The sequence below is a fragment of the Homarus americanus genome, unplaced genomic scaffold (genome assembly GCF_018991925.1).
Source record: "Homarus americanus isolate GMGI-L3 unplaced genomic scaffold, GMGI_Hamer_2.0 scaffold23598, whole genome shotgun sequence".
Taxonomy (NCBI): Eukaryota; Metazoa; Arthropoda; class Malacostraca; order Decapoda; family Nephropidae; genus Homarus; species Homarus americanus.
Genome location: NW_024731054.1, coordinates 4,467,588 through 4,483,036, shown reverse-complemented (window position 1 = coordinate 4,483,036; position 15,449 = coordinate 4,467,588). Strand labels below are relative to the sequence as shown.

At 34.2% G+C, this 15,449-nt stretch overlaps 1 protein-coding gene across 7 annotated transcripts in view; it reads left to right on the top strand.

Annotated features, from left to right (window-relative positions):
- The window catches only part of LOC121867534 (ubinuclein-1-like), a 61,083-nt gene that overhangs the window by 22,841 nt on the left and 22,793 nt on the right, over positions 1 to 15,449 (top strand). For all 7 annotated transcript variants that reach the window (XM_042367528.1, XM_042367530.1, XM_042367527.1 and 4 more), the window contains 2 exons: positions 1,688 to 1,846; positions 3,491 to 3,571. In XM_042367528.1, the coding sequence (XP_042223462.1) occupies positions 1,688 to 1,846; positions 3,491 to 3,571 (240 nt within the window). The remainder of the gene's footprint in view (positions 1 to 1,687; positions 1,847 to 3,490; positions 3,572 to 15,449) is intronic.

The following is a 15,449-nucleotide window of genomic DNA, read 5'->3' as shown; positions in this document are numbered from 1 at the left end:
AATTTTCAGTGATCTGTCCATCTACATATAGTAAAATAATCATGTCTTATCCTTTATTGAGCCTCTTTGTTTAATTCTGACTTTTTCTTTTTGAGTCATATACAGGAATACCCCGGTTATCACAAAGAATGCGTACCTAAAAGTCATAGTGATTAATGAATATTGGGGCAGTTTCCCCCATAAGATCATTGTAATTAAAGGGGGGATGCATTCCCAGCTGGCAACTTTCAGCACATATATTTCGACATACACTTTTCATTATCCGAGGCTATTGGGGACCAGGGTCACCTGTAAGCTGTAGTACCAGTAAATGTGAAGAATAAATCAAAATTATACTAATAAAAAAAAAAATCCCACATGGTTTTACTACACGCGGGAGATTGGAGCAGCGTAGATCCCCGACACTGCTCCCTCCTCCTCGTCCTATGATCCACACACTAACTCTCGCAGATGTAAGAAATTTGTGTGCATGTAACAGCAAAAAAAAAAAAAGGAAAATTCCGTAGACGGTATCTACATGAAATTACGAGTTCAAAAATACCAGTGACTGCTCACAGCTTGGCCTGGTAGGGGGAGGCTGGGGTCCCTGACGCCCCACACCCCTCCTGCTCGCCCTTTCCCCTCCCACACTCTAACTGCCGAGGACATACTTTTTTTTTATTCTCGTATGTTTTTTTTTACCTTTTAATAGTCATATCTTTTATTTATTTATTTATTTATTTAATTTGCACATTCTGTATGAACAATTGTGTGTGTGCATATATTAGTCCACACATGTTCACTTCACACACCTACCCATGCTCTTCGTTTTGCTTAATCTTATAGCAACATGCTATCTCTATGTATTATTTTTTCTAATCTAATATACTATAGGAATAGCCGTGTGTCTTTCTGTCTGTTCTGGGCAGCCGAAAAGGCACAATCGTTTTTCATCAAACTTGGTGGAAAAATCGCAAAAAATTCCTTGAGTGGAACAAACCTGGTCCCATGTCGATGGTTTCTTTAGGAAGGCATTAATTAAGCATTTAATTTACGATGGAAAACGATGCAAGTCTACGGACTTGGCGCACCCTCATTTGCTGTACGCTAGCCAAGCACCAGCGTTCAAACTTTCACCGAGCACGAAGGGCTCGCGATCACTTGTTTGTTATATGAATAAGCCAGATACAGTATGCTTTGCCAATATCAAATAAGGATGCTAAAATATCAATTGCGAATCAGCGAGTTTGTGAATAGAGAGGTATTCCCGTATTCTCTCTTGTCAATTCCTCAATGCACACTTGTCTGTCAGTTTCTCCATATCCATTCATTTTGGACTCGGTTTAATTCCCCATAATCCCATTGGCAGCTCCCCTCCCTCCCTTATAATGTATATCACCTCCCTATTTCATCCCATCTCCAGATATTGTACAAATTATGCATTGAACATACCACTACCTTACCCTGTTCTCCTTTACATTACAGTATTTGGAAATAAAGTATTCTGTAATTCAAACTTTTTATTTAAAAAAATCTAGAAGAACGAAGAAAATGATTATAGGTAGAAAATATTAAGAAATACTGTATGATTCCATGTCCTGAGAGTGATGTACATATTCTACTAACTGAGTTTTGAGGTACAAGACGAGACAAATTTGTGGATGATGTGTAAACCGAATCTTATTCATAATCCATTGTCTGTTTGCAGCATTGAAATAAAACTAAATAAAATAGGTGGAAGGAAGAAGACCCAGATATACAATCATCTTTCACAACATCTTCCTTGTGGGACTCAAACTATAGTAAAGCGTGCAAAGAACCTCTTGGCAGAGAGACATGAGAGCAGATTACAAGAACCACTGAAAAGGTAAGGTTTGCAGGAAATCCAAATTGGACACATGTTCGCTACAAAAAAAAAATCCCATGCTCGACCCTTGATAAGTTCTTCCATCATTCTAAATTCCCTCTGCTTTGCTTACATGGTGCAAATGCTGCCATCAGTCCAGTAATATCCACACCTTCAAACCTTTCTTCACCTCTAAATTCTACACTTTCTCTTATATAACCTACATCTTTATTGTACACACAGTAGAACCCCCGTACACCGGAATTCACTTTTTTCGGACTCTCTGGGGTGCTCCAGACCACCCCTCTACAGTATTTACCAGAAATATTTAAAAAATTTCAGAAAATCCAGTAAATCAGCTGACAACAGGACCATAATAATGTACTGTACTGTACTGTGTAGTATTTGATATGGAGATACTTTCCCAACAACATTATTTATTTATTTTGAGAGATACATGATGGCTCATTTTGGCTACCTGTGCTCTTAGACAACTGATTAATGAATAAACCAGGGAATATGCAGATGCATAATGCACTACCATATTATTTAGAAGTGCTGAAGACAGATGTTGTGGTAAGCAAGAGAGATGAAGAGCACTGTTAATGTGGTGAAGGGGAAAGAGCAAATGGCTGTTCACGCTTTGTCAACAAGGAATTTAACCCGACAATGATTTGTCTGGAATTAAGTGTGGGATTCTTTTTTGGGGAAAGTTGATTTATTTTATGATAATGTTATATCAACTCAGCACTAAATGAGCCTACCTAAATAATATGGGAAGAGTTAAAGTAGTCCTGGGGGATGGAGCCACCCACCCGCGCAACTTCTCGCCTGCTGCTCCCAGATACACTCATCTCCCAGTTTTTTCTTTATTCATAAGGCACACAAGCACATTGAATTTACTTTTCCTCAAATTCTGTGGTTACCATTAGTTAAATATAAAACTTTACAGTACAAAACAGTTATATCAGTGAAAACAGTTGTCAGCAACCAGATTTATATCTGATTTTCTTGAAACGGTCCCCCCTCCCCCCCTCCAATTCACTTTTTTTGACTGGGGTCCGTCCCAATTAGTGTGGTGTATCAAGGTACTTCTGTAATTAACAAATTAAATTTAGAATTATTGAATCTTTTTTTTTCTTTAATTTGCCACATATTGCATGAGAATACAGTAGATTAAGAGAAACTGAACAATCAGACAACTGGACGAGTGACTGTGATGGTGGAAATAATTCAACTTGTCCCCAGTGAGTTTGAGGAGTAAGTTATATGGTGCTTATTGGAGAATGATGACACTGTGAAAGCTTATCAGGTATTTGTACATTTAGTCATATTGCGAGTGTTGGAGAATAATGAAGTGAGTTAGTGAAATAAGTAAGCATATTTGTAGTAAAATCTGCATTGTTTTAGCTTACTTTCGTAATTGCTGAAGAAAAATTTATGAACACAGTGTATAGGGAAGAAATAATAGTAATTTAGATTTTTTGGGTCATAAATTGAATCACGGGACAAAATTTACTCTTCATAACTTCAGATTATCATAATACACGTGTACAGTATGTCAGTGTCACACTTGCACACATCCACAAAATCACTAGAATGAAAGCTTGTTCACAAAACTATTAAGAGTACATGTCTAATAAACAATACTGTACATTGTTTCAGATTAAAGGAAACTGTAGATTCTCACATGCCTCCATTGGTGGAACAGCATGCCTTAGATTGCCAGAAAGCTGCAGAGTCAAAGTAAGTGATGATATTTATATATATAATACAGTATTTTTTTTCAAATGTGATATTTAAGTTGCTTTATATTTTCTTCCTGACACAGCTTTATGTAACACTTTATCTACCCAACATAAGTTTTGCAGTGGTTTCCTTGTTTCTATATCTTTATACTTTTGATCATTTGCTTCCTTTGGGATCTGTCCTTCCCTGAGGAGATGGCCATATTTAGAAGCTTGCTCAAACATTTCTGCTTTCAAGTAAAACTAGCTGAAAAACTTGAGACTTTTGTTGGAGATTTGTACTGTACACGCTACTTGGAATTATAACTTACAATAATATTATGCCATTTTCTTACTTTTGGAAGAAGGAAAATACAGTATTACAAAGATAAAGGTTACCTTTTACCATTACAAAAATGAGAAATGATGGTAAAAACAGAAAATGGCAAGGTGTTAATAAGTGAAACTCTGATGATAGTGGATGGAAAAGTATTTGTAACTAAAAGGAAAATTAAAGGTTTGAGAGAGCATTTATGATCATTTGATGATTTACTGTGAAAATGAAGGGGGAAAAACATTAGTTTGAGAAAATTACCGTCATTACTTATTGAAGGTTTGCATGACCTTAGGCGGCTATAGCCAGCTGTAATAATACTTGATCTCCTTGTTTCTACTATCTTCTTTTAAAGAGTTGATTTTTGTCTTTATATCTTTCGAGTTTAAAATGTTTATTACATCTTTTTCTGGAATAATTTGTTGATCATAATTTGTTTTTGATCCACACCTCTGTGACTTAGCTTATTCGAGGTTGTCTGTAAGCATTTATCCCAATACTGTACAGTTTATAGTTGTTGATAATATCTACACTTTCTTCTATCAAAAATTTAACTGCAGTGTTTATTACAGTAAACTTGAAGAATTCTGGTTGTTGGTTTTGTTGGTACAGTACATAGAAATAGAGAGAACTGCACGAATGCACGAAGGTTATTCAGTCTGTAATGAAGTGGGGTCCATAATGCAAACTGAATATTGTTACAAGAATAATCTTGTCAGTACAGTACATGTTAGAATAAATCTTTGCTTGCATCAGTGAATTTAATGATTGCATTATTTGAGCATCTAGTAGCTATCATAGGAGCTTACTGTACATACAAAATGGTGATATTGCTTGTCCATCATGGATATGGGAATCCAACAAAGGGTGACTCATGTATTGCTGGTAGTTTGGTAATACTGTATCGCAACAGAAACTCACTCCAGCACATGATTCAGCAAGCATAAGAAGATCAAGCTGTATCCAATACAGTACTTTGTTTTTCTTCTTGTCAAGGAAGACATAAAGATGAGTAGAGAATGGTACCATTTGACCACGAACATGCCTTAAATGTGGGCCTAAGCTGATGTCAGAACTGGTGAAAATTGCTATCAGGCAGTCGAGAGATATTGCTAAACATTTGGAGTATTTTTTTGGTGGGAAAAACAACTAACATTGTTTTTTTATTATTATAGTACAGGGTATTGCATCTCTGTACTGAGATAATTGGTGAGCAGCCAGTTTGGTATAGAAAGTTTTTTGGTATGAACCAAATCCAAAATACAAATACAAATCCAATACCATACTTTGATCAGCATACAGTAAATCATATAAGAGATAAAAAAGTTGACATTTAGTGTGGTACATTGAGTACAAATGAGTACAGTAATATGTTGCTCAAAATTATGGCTTTTCACAGGAAAAGGTGTCTATAACTAACCCCAGTAGTCAGGATAATGTGTACTTTTTTTTCCTCTTCATAGTACATCCACCGGAAGATTTGGACAATCGGCTTTTCCGGGCAGTGGTCCCCCCTATAAGTCCGGATCTTCAAGGGTTTACTGTACAGTCAACCCTCGCTTTACGTGGTCCCACTTTACTCGTTTACTCGGTACCCTGCCGAAACCGGAATGCTCACTTTCCGCGGTGTGTGTACCCTTTTACGCGGAGAGCGGCGCGAGCAGGGTGCGCACAAGGTCGCCCAGTCATCAAAACCTTACCGAGTTCTTCACCCGCCACCCACCACAGCCGGCCCAAGTCAGTGATAGTGATAATGATAGCGAGGATATGGACTTATATGGACTTTGAAGGGTTTGACAAAGAGGCCCTGCAAGCCTACAAGTGATACAGGTGAGGGCCAATAATCTGCCCTCTGCCTCGGAACCAACCCCCCATCCCCGTGTGCCCAGCCATCTTTTCTACTAATGTAAGTGTTAAAAAACCTAATATTATTGATATTTCTCTTAATTATTAATTGTGTGTGCATACCATCATAAAATTAAGAAGTTATTTTTACTACAACGTAGGTATTGTGTCTGAAAAAGTGGAGTTTGGGGGTCGGCCCGGTCTCTATTTCAATTAATCCCATATGTTATGTTGTTCACTTTACGCGGGCCGCCGTGGGTTGAATTAACTGCGTAAAGTGAGGGTTCACTGTATATGAAAAAGTTTGGTATTTTCTTTGTCTAGATAATTCATCATAATACCATTTTTTTTATTTTTTTATTTTTTATCAAATATAGTTTGGTAACACGACTTTAATAAACACTAAATACCATACATAATACATAAAAAAAATACAGTACAGTCGACCCTCGTTAATTCGGACCCCTTTAATCCGGATTTCGGATAAATCGGGCAACATCTGAACTAAGCGAGGGACTGTCCGTATCAAATTTCTGGTTGTGGGATTATCCGATAGATGGCGCACGCCAGACTGCCAGTCATTGTTGACTTAGCGCCATATTCGAGTATCAGTGTTGTGTTGCCCTGCAATTTTCGTTGATATTTCAGTGATTAGGCATCTTTCAGCCTTGTATTTTACATCATGTCTTCATGGGGGAGTACCTCTAATATGCCGAGGAAGTATGTGACCCTTTCTGTGAACCAGAAACTGGAACTTATAAGGAAGTTAGAGGCTGGTGCTTCGGTGGCTAGAGTTTGTGACGAGTATGGTGTTAAAAAGCAAACAGTTTCGGACATATGCAAGGCTAAGGACAAACTCACTGCATTTTCTTTGAAATATAATGCAATATTATGCCATATTAAACCCTAAATCGGTTAATTCAGACAATCGGCTAAAACGGACACCCTTCCCCCCTATTAGTCCGTTTTAACGAGGGTCGACTGTAACTCATAAATACTGTACAGTACAAATAATAATTCTGTGTGACTTAAACAGCTCCTTCCCTGGCTGGTCATTGTATTCAATGCAATTAAAGTTGTCATACTAATGGGAATTATTTGTCATATTCAAGGGAAATAAAGTCATTGTACTCAAGGGAATTTTAGTCATTGTACTAAAGGGAATTAAAGCCATCATACTCAAGGGAATTAAAGTCATCATATTGAAGGGAATTAAAGTCACTTTATTGAAGGGGTTAAACATGAGTAAACAATACATTTTACATTTAAATCAATTCAATTATAGTTTGCGATTTGATAATTCACGATGTCTTCTGCTTCCTAACATGTGAATTATCATGACTCCACTGTATGAATTAGGGCCTGTCTCAACTAACCCTTGAGAGGGACCTCTACACTTAGGTATTTTATTCTGACTGATGTCAGATGATTTTATTCAGTCAAGGGAAACTCCCTGCCTTATAAAGGGTTAATGAAAAATATGCAGGGGTCCCCGACTTATGAACGCCTGACTTAAGAACACCCGCTGACATGAACGGGGTTAAACTTCAAGTTTATAGTATTTTATTTACTTGATGACTTATTTTTTACTTTTATTTACTGTATTTACGTCATTCTATTTCTTCTTTTGTATTAAATTAGGTGATTTTAGATGTATATAAGGGCATCGGTTATGAAATAGTGGGATTATAAACATTGTACTGTAAGTATGGTATGCACAAAGCATGTGTTCCAGCTTACGTACATATCCGACTTAAGAACATCCTCAGGAACGGAACCCATTCGTAACCCGAGACCCCCTGTATATTTATGTTTTTTAAATATCATTGGAAAGACTAACCATCCAGGTATATAATTAAAAATAACACTGTACTGTAGATAAATAAACTTTTTTATTTTATTTTTTGTATGTACAAGGGTGTTTCCAATTTATTTACTAGTGAGGGGCAGTTTTTCATTGCATACTTTTATTTTACCTTTAATAATTTGGAGGTATTGTAAGTCACTGTAATCCCATTGTCTAGTCTTTTCCACCATATATTTCTTTACCCTTGCTTACTCTCTAATAAAAATATACAGGCACAGCAACATCCCACTTATTTCAAAATTGGGTTAAGGATAATCTATCACAGCTTACTACCGCTTTTTTCATATGTACCAAATCTTCCTAAAAAAGGTTCTTACTTATTGTACTATTCTTGTCATGCCAAACCTAATACAGTACAGAGCAAAGGTCATCCCTGTTCACCTACATCTCTAGTAACAACAATTTGCATGTCCTGCCATATATATCAGCATATACTTGGATCACGCCCACCTATATATATATATATATATATATATACAGTATATATATATATATATATATATATATATATATATATATATATATATATATATATATATATATATATATATATATATATATATATATATATATATACATAGTATTACCCCGCTTAACGCGCTTTCACTTAACGCGTTTTCGCATATACGCGGTGCCTTGCCAAAGCTGAACTTTCACTTAACGCGGATTTTTCCACAGCAACGCGGTGAGTGTCCGGCTCGAGAGCTATTTTTAGATTCGCACCACCCCCCACCCGCCACCCTGCCTGACTGCCTGTTTTAGCTCATAAAATTCATACAAATTACCCAGCCAGAATATAGTTTACATTGCTGGAATTCTTATAATTTGGTGATCATTTTGAATATAAACAACATATTTTTTGCATTAAACATACAATTTTTAGATAAAATGTTTAATCTGAGTAAGTATGTTATCTTTTGTCCAAAATATATGACATTTATATTCAAAATATTCCTGGTCTTACAAGGAATCCAGCAATGTCAATTATATTATCCTAACTTTAGTTTGAGGTATTATTTATTAAAATTTAGTGGTTATCCCACACATCTCCTTGGGACGGTTGGTGGGGGGTGGGGGGGAGGGAGGGACCAACCGACCGACCATCTGTTACCCGGTGAAGAATTATTTTTTTTTAACTGAAGATATTTGTTTTAGCTCATAAAATTCATACAAATTACCCGGTCAGAATATAATTTACATTGCTGGAATTCTTATAATTTGGTGATCATTTTGAATATAAACAACATATTTTTTGCATTAAACATACAATTTTTAGATAAAATGTTTAATCTGAGTAAGTATGTTATCTTTTGTCCAAAATATATGACATTTATATTCAAAATATTCCTGGTCTTACAAGGAATCCAGCAATGTCAATTATATTATCCTAACTTTAATCTGAGGTATTATTTAATACTAAATGTTAAAAACTCTTGAATGGAGGATTGGTGGGGGGTGGGGGGAGGGTTGGGACTGACCGCGCGGTTGGAAGAGGGGGGGAGGCAAGGTGGGGTACTTTGATTGACAGATAGTGTTGAAGAATATATTTTTTTTTTTATTAACTGTAGATATTTGTTTTAGCTCATAAAATTCATACAAATTATCCGGCCAGAATATAATTTACATTGCTGGAATTCTTATAATTTGGTGATCATTTTGAATATAAACAACATATTTTTTGCATTAAACATACAATTTTTAGATAAAATGTTTAATCTGAGTAAGTATGTTATCTTTTGTGAAAAATATATGACATTTATATTCAAAATATTCCTGGTCTTACAAGGAATCCAGCAATGTCAATTATATTTTCCTAACTTTAGTTTGAGGTTATCCCACACATCTCCTTGGGACGGTTGGTGGGGGTGGAGGGGGGGAGGGAGGGACTGACTGACCATCTGTTAGCTGGCTGTGTACTGTAGTGTGAGAGGGGGAGGGAGTTGAGTCCATTATTTGAATGGACATTAACTTGGCGACTGTATTTCTCTTAAGTATTAATTGTGTGCATGTACCATCATAAAATTAAGATGTTATTTTTACTACAACATAGTTATTTGTCGTCAAAAAGTGGAGTTTGGGGGTCGGGCTGGGTTCTATTGGAATTAATCCCATATGTTCTGTTATTCACTTAACGCGGTTTTCACTTAACGCGGGACCCTCTGGGTTCAATTGACCGCGTTAAGTGGGGTACCACTGTATATATATATATATATATATATATATATATATATATATATATATATATATATATATATATATATATATATATAATTTTTCAAGAATTTCCTGTAAGACATTTTCCTATTGTGTTTTATGTAAATCCCTTTCAGCTTATTTTAGCTTTCATTCATAGTCCTGCCAAACTGCCTGTACTTTAAAACAAAACAAAGGTCATTCCTGACCACTTACACCCCTAATGACAAGAATTTGCATGTCCTGCCATATTTTCCAAATTAAAATCTGATACACATAATTCTATCCTTCAATAAATCCTTTCTCACCTTGTCGCATATAACAGTACTGTACAGTATTTATTGTCTTACCACTTTTCTGTTTTCAGTATTTACTGCCTCTTTGTACTTTTAACCCAGTCTCATATTACTTACAGAGTGCTCATCAGGGTTGCAGGGGTGAGCTCTGTGGGTATCTTCCCAAAAACCTGCTCTGACTGGTTTTCTTAAGATAAAAAATATACAGAACAGTACACATAAAAATAATTTAATTAATAAACATTTTTCTTTTGATTTATGATAAAAGGTTATTGTAATTAATAAATATTAATGTGCATTATATAAAAGGGCACTTGTATGCAGATTTAAGCATATGAAAAAGTATGTGTTTTATTAAAGTTTTTATTTATTTTAATTTTTTAAAGATATTTTAGTTTGGAAATTTTTATGATAATTTTCATAGTGTTTCCCTTAAACAGCTGTTTAAATTTGATTACTTGTCTTCTGTTTCCTTAAACCTTTAATGGCATTATATTAGGTCCTCTTCTCTCTTCATCCCCACTCTGCTTTGCAATTTATTTTTTATGTACCTGTACCCAAGTTTTCACAATTTCTCTGTTGCATATTAGCTTACAAAAACTGTACAGTATTTATTTATTCATAAAGTAAGAAATGAGGTTAATGCATACCTTCCGTTGTAGTTACAGTATTTTTAATATACTGTACCTAAAAGTCCAAAAATTTATTCAGGTCAAGAATATTGTAAAGTTCAACAAATAAACTTATGTTCATTATAAAATATTGGCACTTCTGAACACATTGCTGTACTTTCACCTAATGCATCCTACTTTTTTTATATTCTTAATTAAATTAATGAAGGGGTCATTGAAACTCATGGAGCAAGGGTATATTTCTGCTTCTGTTATACAGTATTATGAAGAGCAAGTGAGTCTTAATTTATATTTTGATTAGTTTTTGTGTAATTTCTCTACTTTTTCTAAATGAAAACTAATCAGTAGATGTGTACAGTGGTGAATAAAAAATGTCATGGGCCACTTTTGTTTATTTCTTGTGTGTTGTTTATTAGTGTGTGAAGAAAGTAAACACAAATTCCAAATGACAATTCTAATTTGTTTCCATAAAAAAAAAATAATATTAATTGAGGTAAATGTATTCAGTGCCATAATCATTAACCCTCTCGTGATCTTTCGATGTAAATTGTGTCACTAAGCACTCCCATGCTGGTGCAGTCCCATTCAGTTGTATCTCACACTGAGAGCACTTCCTGTAAGCAGAAAAATGGGAACAGTGATCAGGCCCTATCAACCACCTAATTTCCCCTCACTAGTCTTGTGGGCTGAATTTGGGTCTGGATCACTCTACCCAATGTTTATTAAAATGGACAAAACGGTCCTGTTAACACAACCTGCATCGAAAGACTGCAATAGGGTGAGATTTCCGACCATGGCTAAGAGTGTCAGAGGGTTATTCAATTGCTTAAGAAATTGCTCAAAAAACATCCTTTGAGTAAAGTCTGATTACTGCTGTTGACATTATGAATAACTAGTACAGTAGTGTTGACATCTTCACCTTTTTATGATGATGATATTAAATGGGATCAGATATGCTTTGTCATAGTATAGTAAAGCATTATGCTATACTGCTGATGATTGTAGTTGTGCATTGTTTACCAATATTATGAGTAGCACATTCAGTAAAGGTTATCCAAACTCCATGGCTTATCATGACTGAATTAACTGAATGAAATATTTGTGCTCTGCATTTTAATGCAAAATAAGTCTTTTATTATATGATACAGTATACAAATTGATGGATGACACCTGCCATTAAAGAGTACAACTTTGTTGTCTGCCTAAAAATTATGGACTTTGCTCAAAGCAAAGGTATTTCGAAGATTACTAACAGAAAATTATTAGTTGGCCTTTGATTGTATGGGAAGGTTTTAATAAATTTAGATGCAATACAGTTGAAGTGAAGAGAATTCCCATCACCTTCACCACTGTTTTATAACCTTTTTGACACTTGCATGGATTAATATATTCAATGTCTCTGTATCAGTCCCTTTCCTGCTGTCTCCCCCTTTTTTAATTATTCTATTTTTTAATTCATTCTCTCACACACATGGTAAATGAAGGGAAGCAAAGATGCTTTGGTGGTGTTGAAGACATGTAGACTCACTGTTTGCTTGCTTCCTTATGCTCTGACTCAATTTTATGCATGCAAACACAGACTTATACACATGCAGATACAAGCAGTTACCCGGTATAGAGAAATGAATTCACAATAATTTGTATTGTCCTAACATTCATTATATCAGAATACAGTGCAATATACCAATGGTGTTTATTATTAAGAAGCAAGGTAAGCAATTGCCTTGTAGAATGATCTTTAAAATTATATCTGGGAGACAATTATTTTCTCATTCTCTTTAGAAAGTGAAAAACAATCCACATTATTATTATTATTATTTTTTATGTAACTTGTACAGGAAACTTCCTAAACCAGCATTTGTAGCTCAGTTACACAATGGAAAGCTCGACCATATATCTGTTTCCTCAGCCCTACACTTGTATAGGTCACCAGTGCTAGACAATGGATGAAAGTTATTGATTTAATTTACACTCAAGCGCATCCTCTCATATCCATATAAATATGATTCAGACCAATCTAATATACTTTGGAGAACATTGAGATGCTGGAAATTCACCATTGATATTTAATGATCACAGTTAATTGCTTCCAGTATCCAATTTTCTGAACAGTGTATATAGTAGCGCAGGTAAGTTAGCTTTTATATTCAGGAGGGATCAGTTGTCAATCATGTCTTCAAAAGTAAAGACGTTATCATTTATCTTCTTTACTTTGTTTCCCATCCACAATCTATGATGCAGTTGAAGATAAGTCAGTTATTATAGTAATTATGTAACTACAGGTATACAATATACAGTACTTTCTTTTAAGTAAGTTATTGGTGTGTCATGTTTTGGAAAAGAATATTACTCTTTGTTTTGTTGATGTTCAGACACCATTTATTACAGTTTCTTAGAGACAGTAAGGGAACATAAAATTGTATTATTCATACTGTTCTTTATTTAACTATTATATTTCTACTTTAGTTTTATTAGTGAAAAGTTCCAGTAATGAAAATGCAACTTTTATTATTATTATTGTTGTTGTTGTTGTTATTGTTATGATTGTTATTGTTATTATTACAGTATTATTATTAAGTGAAAACTAAGATTTGAAACAAAAGTTTTATTTATTTATTTTATACAGAAGGTATTTTAACTCTTTGTGTACAGAGGTCTCTGTACTGAATACAATCGTCTGGCATTAGCCAAATAGAATATTAAAAGTGGCTTTCCCATGGTGAAGGGGTTAAAGGAGTACGTTAAACCCAATGAGTACATATAGACAGATTCTTTAGGCAGGCACTTATGCCTGTTAATATATACATCTACTCCACATCTTACTTTATAGAAGATTTTTGTGAGGAGAATTGAATTTTGAAATATTTTTTCTTATTACAGTACTATATTTTTCCAGAATTTCTGTTGTGATTTAGCCTTTACCAATTTAGGTGAAGAGTTGCTTTATTCCTTATATCCAAATGAAATTTTTCTGTTGCAGACAGTAAATCATCATATTTTACTCTTTGTTACTGCACCTGTATAGTACAGTATATTCATTTTACATCTAATCATAACAGATACAGTGTATGTTACATCAGAAATTTTATGAGAAATTAAGACGTTGAAAAATTAAAGGAAAACGAGCACAGTTAAGAAGCAAAAGTATATTGAGTTGATTTTGGCTTTCCATGTATATATATATATATATATATATATATATATATATATATATATATATATATATATATATATATATATATATATATATATATATATATATATATATATATATATATATATATATATATATATATATATATATATATATATATATATATATACAGTGACCCCTCGTTTAACGAACACCTCGGTTAACGTAATTTCGATTAACGAACTGCCTTCCATAAGGATCTTCAATTCGGTTAACGAAAAAAAATTCGCTTAACGAACTTCTTACGAACCGACCTCAACATGTTTTCGCTTGCACTGACCGGGCAACCAGCTTTAGTATCAGTCCGCCAATACATTAATCGGTTCTAGGGCTTAAATTCCTTACTATTTTTGTAAATATCAAGAAGTTTATACTATTCAATAATTTTAAAAGTTTAATATTCAATTTTTTAGTCATTTTAACAATTATTGAACAAAATTGAAGGTAAAGTGACTAGTTTAATGCGCGGCATCCAGCCTCTTAACACAGCAAACAGGCGTCAGTCTCTCTCTGTTTTCACTGGAGGTAACATCTTGCTTGAGACTCTCTTCAACTAAACGCTTTTTTTCTGTGTTTCCAAGCAAATTATTGGTCATTTTGAAATATATTTTATATATTGACAATATATAATGCAGTGCAGCGTTGATTTAAAGAAAATAATCTTGAATTAAACCAGAGAGCTAAAATTTTATGGGTGAAATGGCACCATGGGGTGACTTCTCTTCCACCCCAATGCCTTCTCTTCTTCCTTCTCCTCCACCCCCATTCTAAATCCCATCATCATCATCATCCAGGAGCCTTCTACATACACACCTCAAAGTAAGTGAACTTTTCTACCATTTTTGTTGAATTTAGGAAATTTTCGGTGAGCTGGAACCAATTACCCAAAAACCCATTGAAACAATGGTTTCGGTTAACGAACGACCTTCTGGAACGGATTGAGTTCGTTAACCGAGGGGCCACTGTATATATATATATATATATATATATATATATATATATATATATATATATATATATATATATATATATATATATATATATATATATATATACATACATACATACATACATACATACATACACACACAGAGTGGTCCCTCGATTAACGAACACAATTGGTTCCACAGAGTTGGATGTTAATCGAAAATTTCGTTAACTGAATCTATTATTTCAATGGGATATTGGGTAATTGGTTCCAACTCACAGAAAAAGTATACATACAAAGTACTGTATACCGGTAATAGAATTAACAAAACATTAAATATAAACTAAATACAGTACTGTACAGTATACTGTACAATAATAAATAAAAAACAATAGAATACTGTATTTTAACTTACTTTGAGGTGTGTATGTCGTATTCCCGGCAGCTTTGTTTACATATCAAACAGCTGATTGTAGAGACAGTTGATGATGAAATGCCATATTCTTTACAGAGTGCATTGGTTCTAATGTCTTCATGTTTCAAATTAATTTCTGCACTGTATGTTATCAATATGTTAACTAAATTTCAGAATGACCAATAATTTTTTTG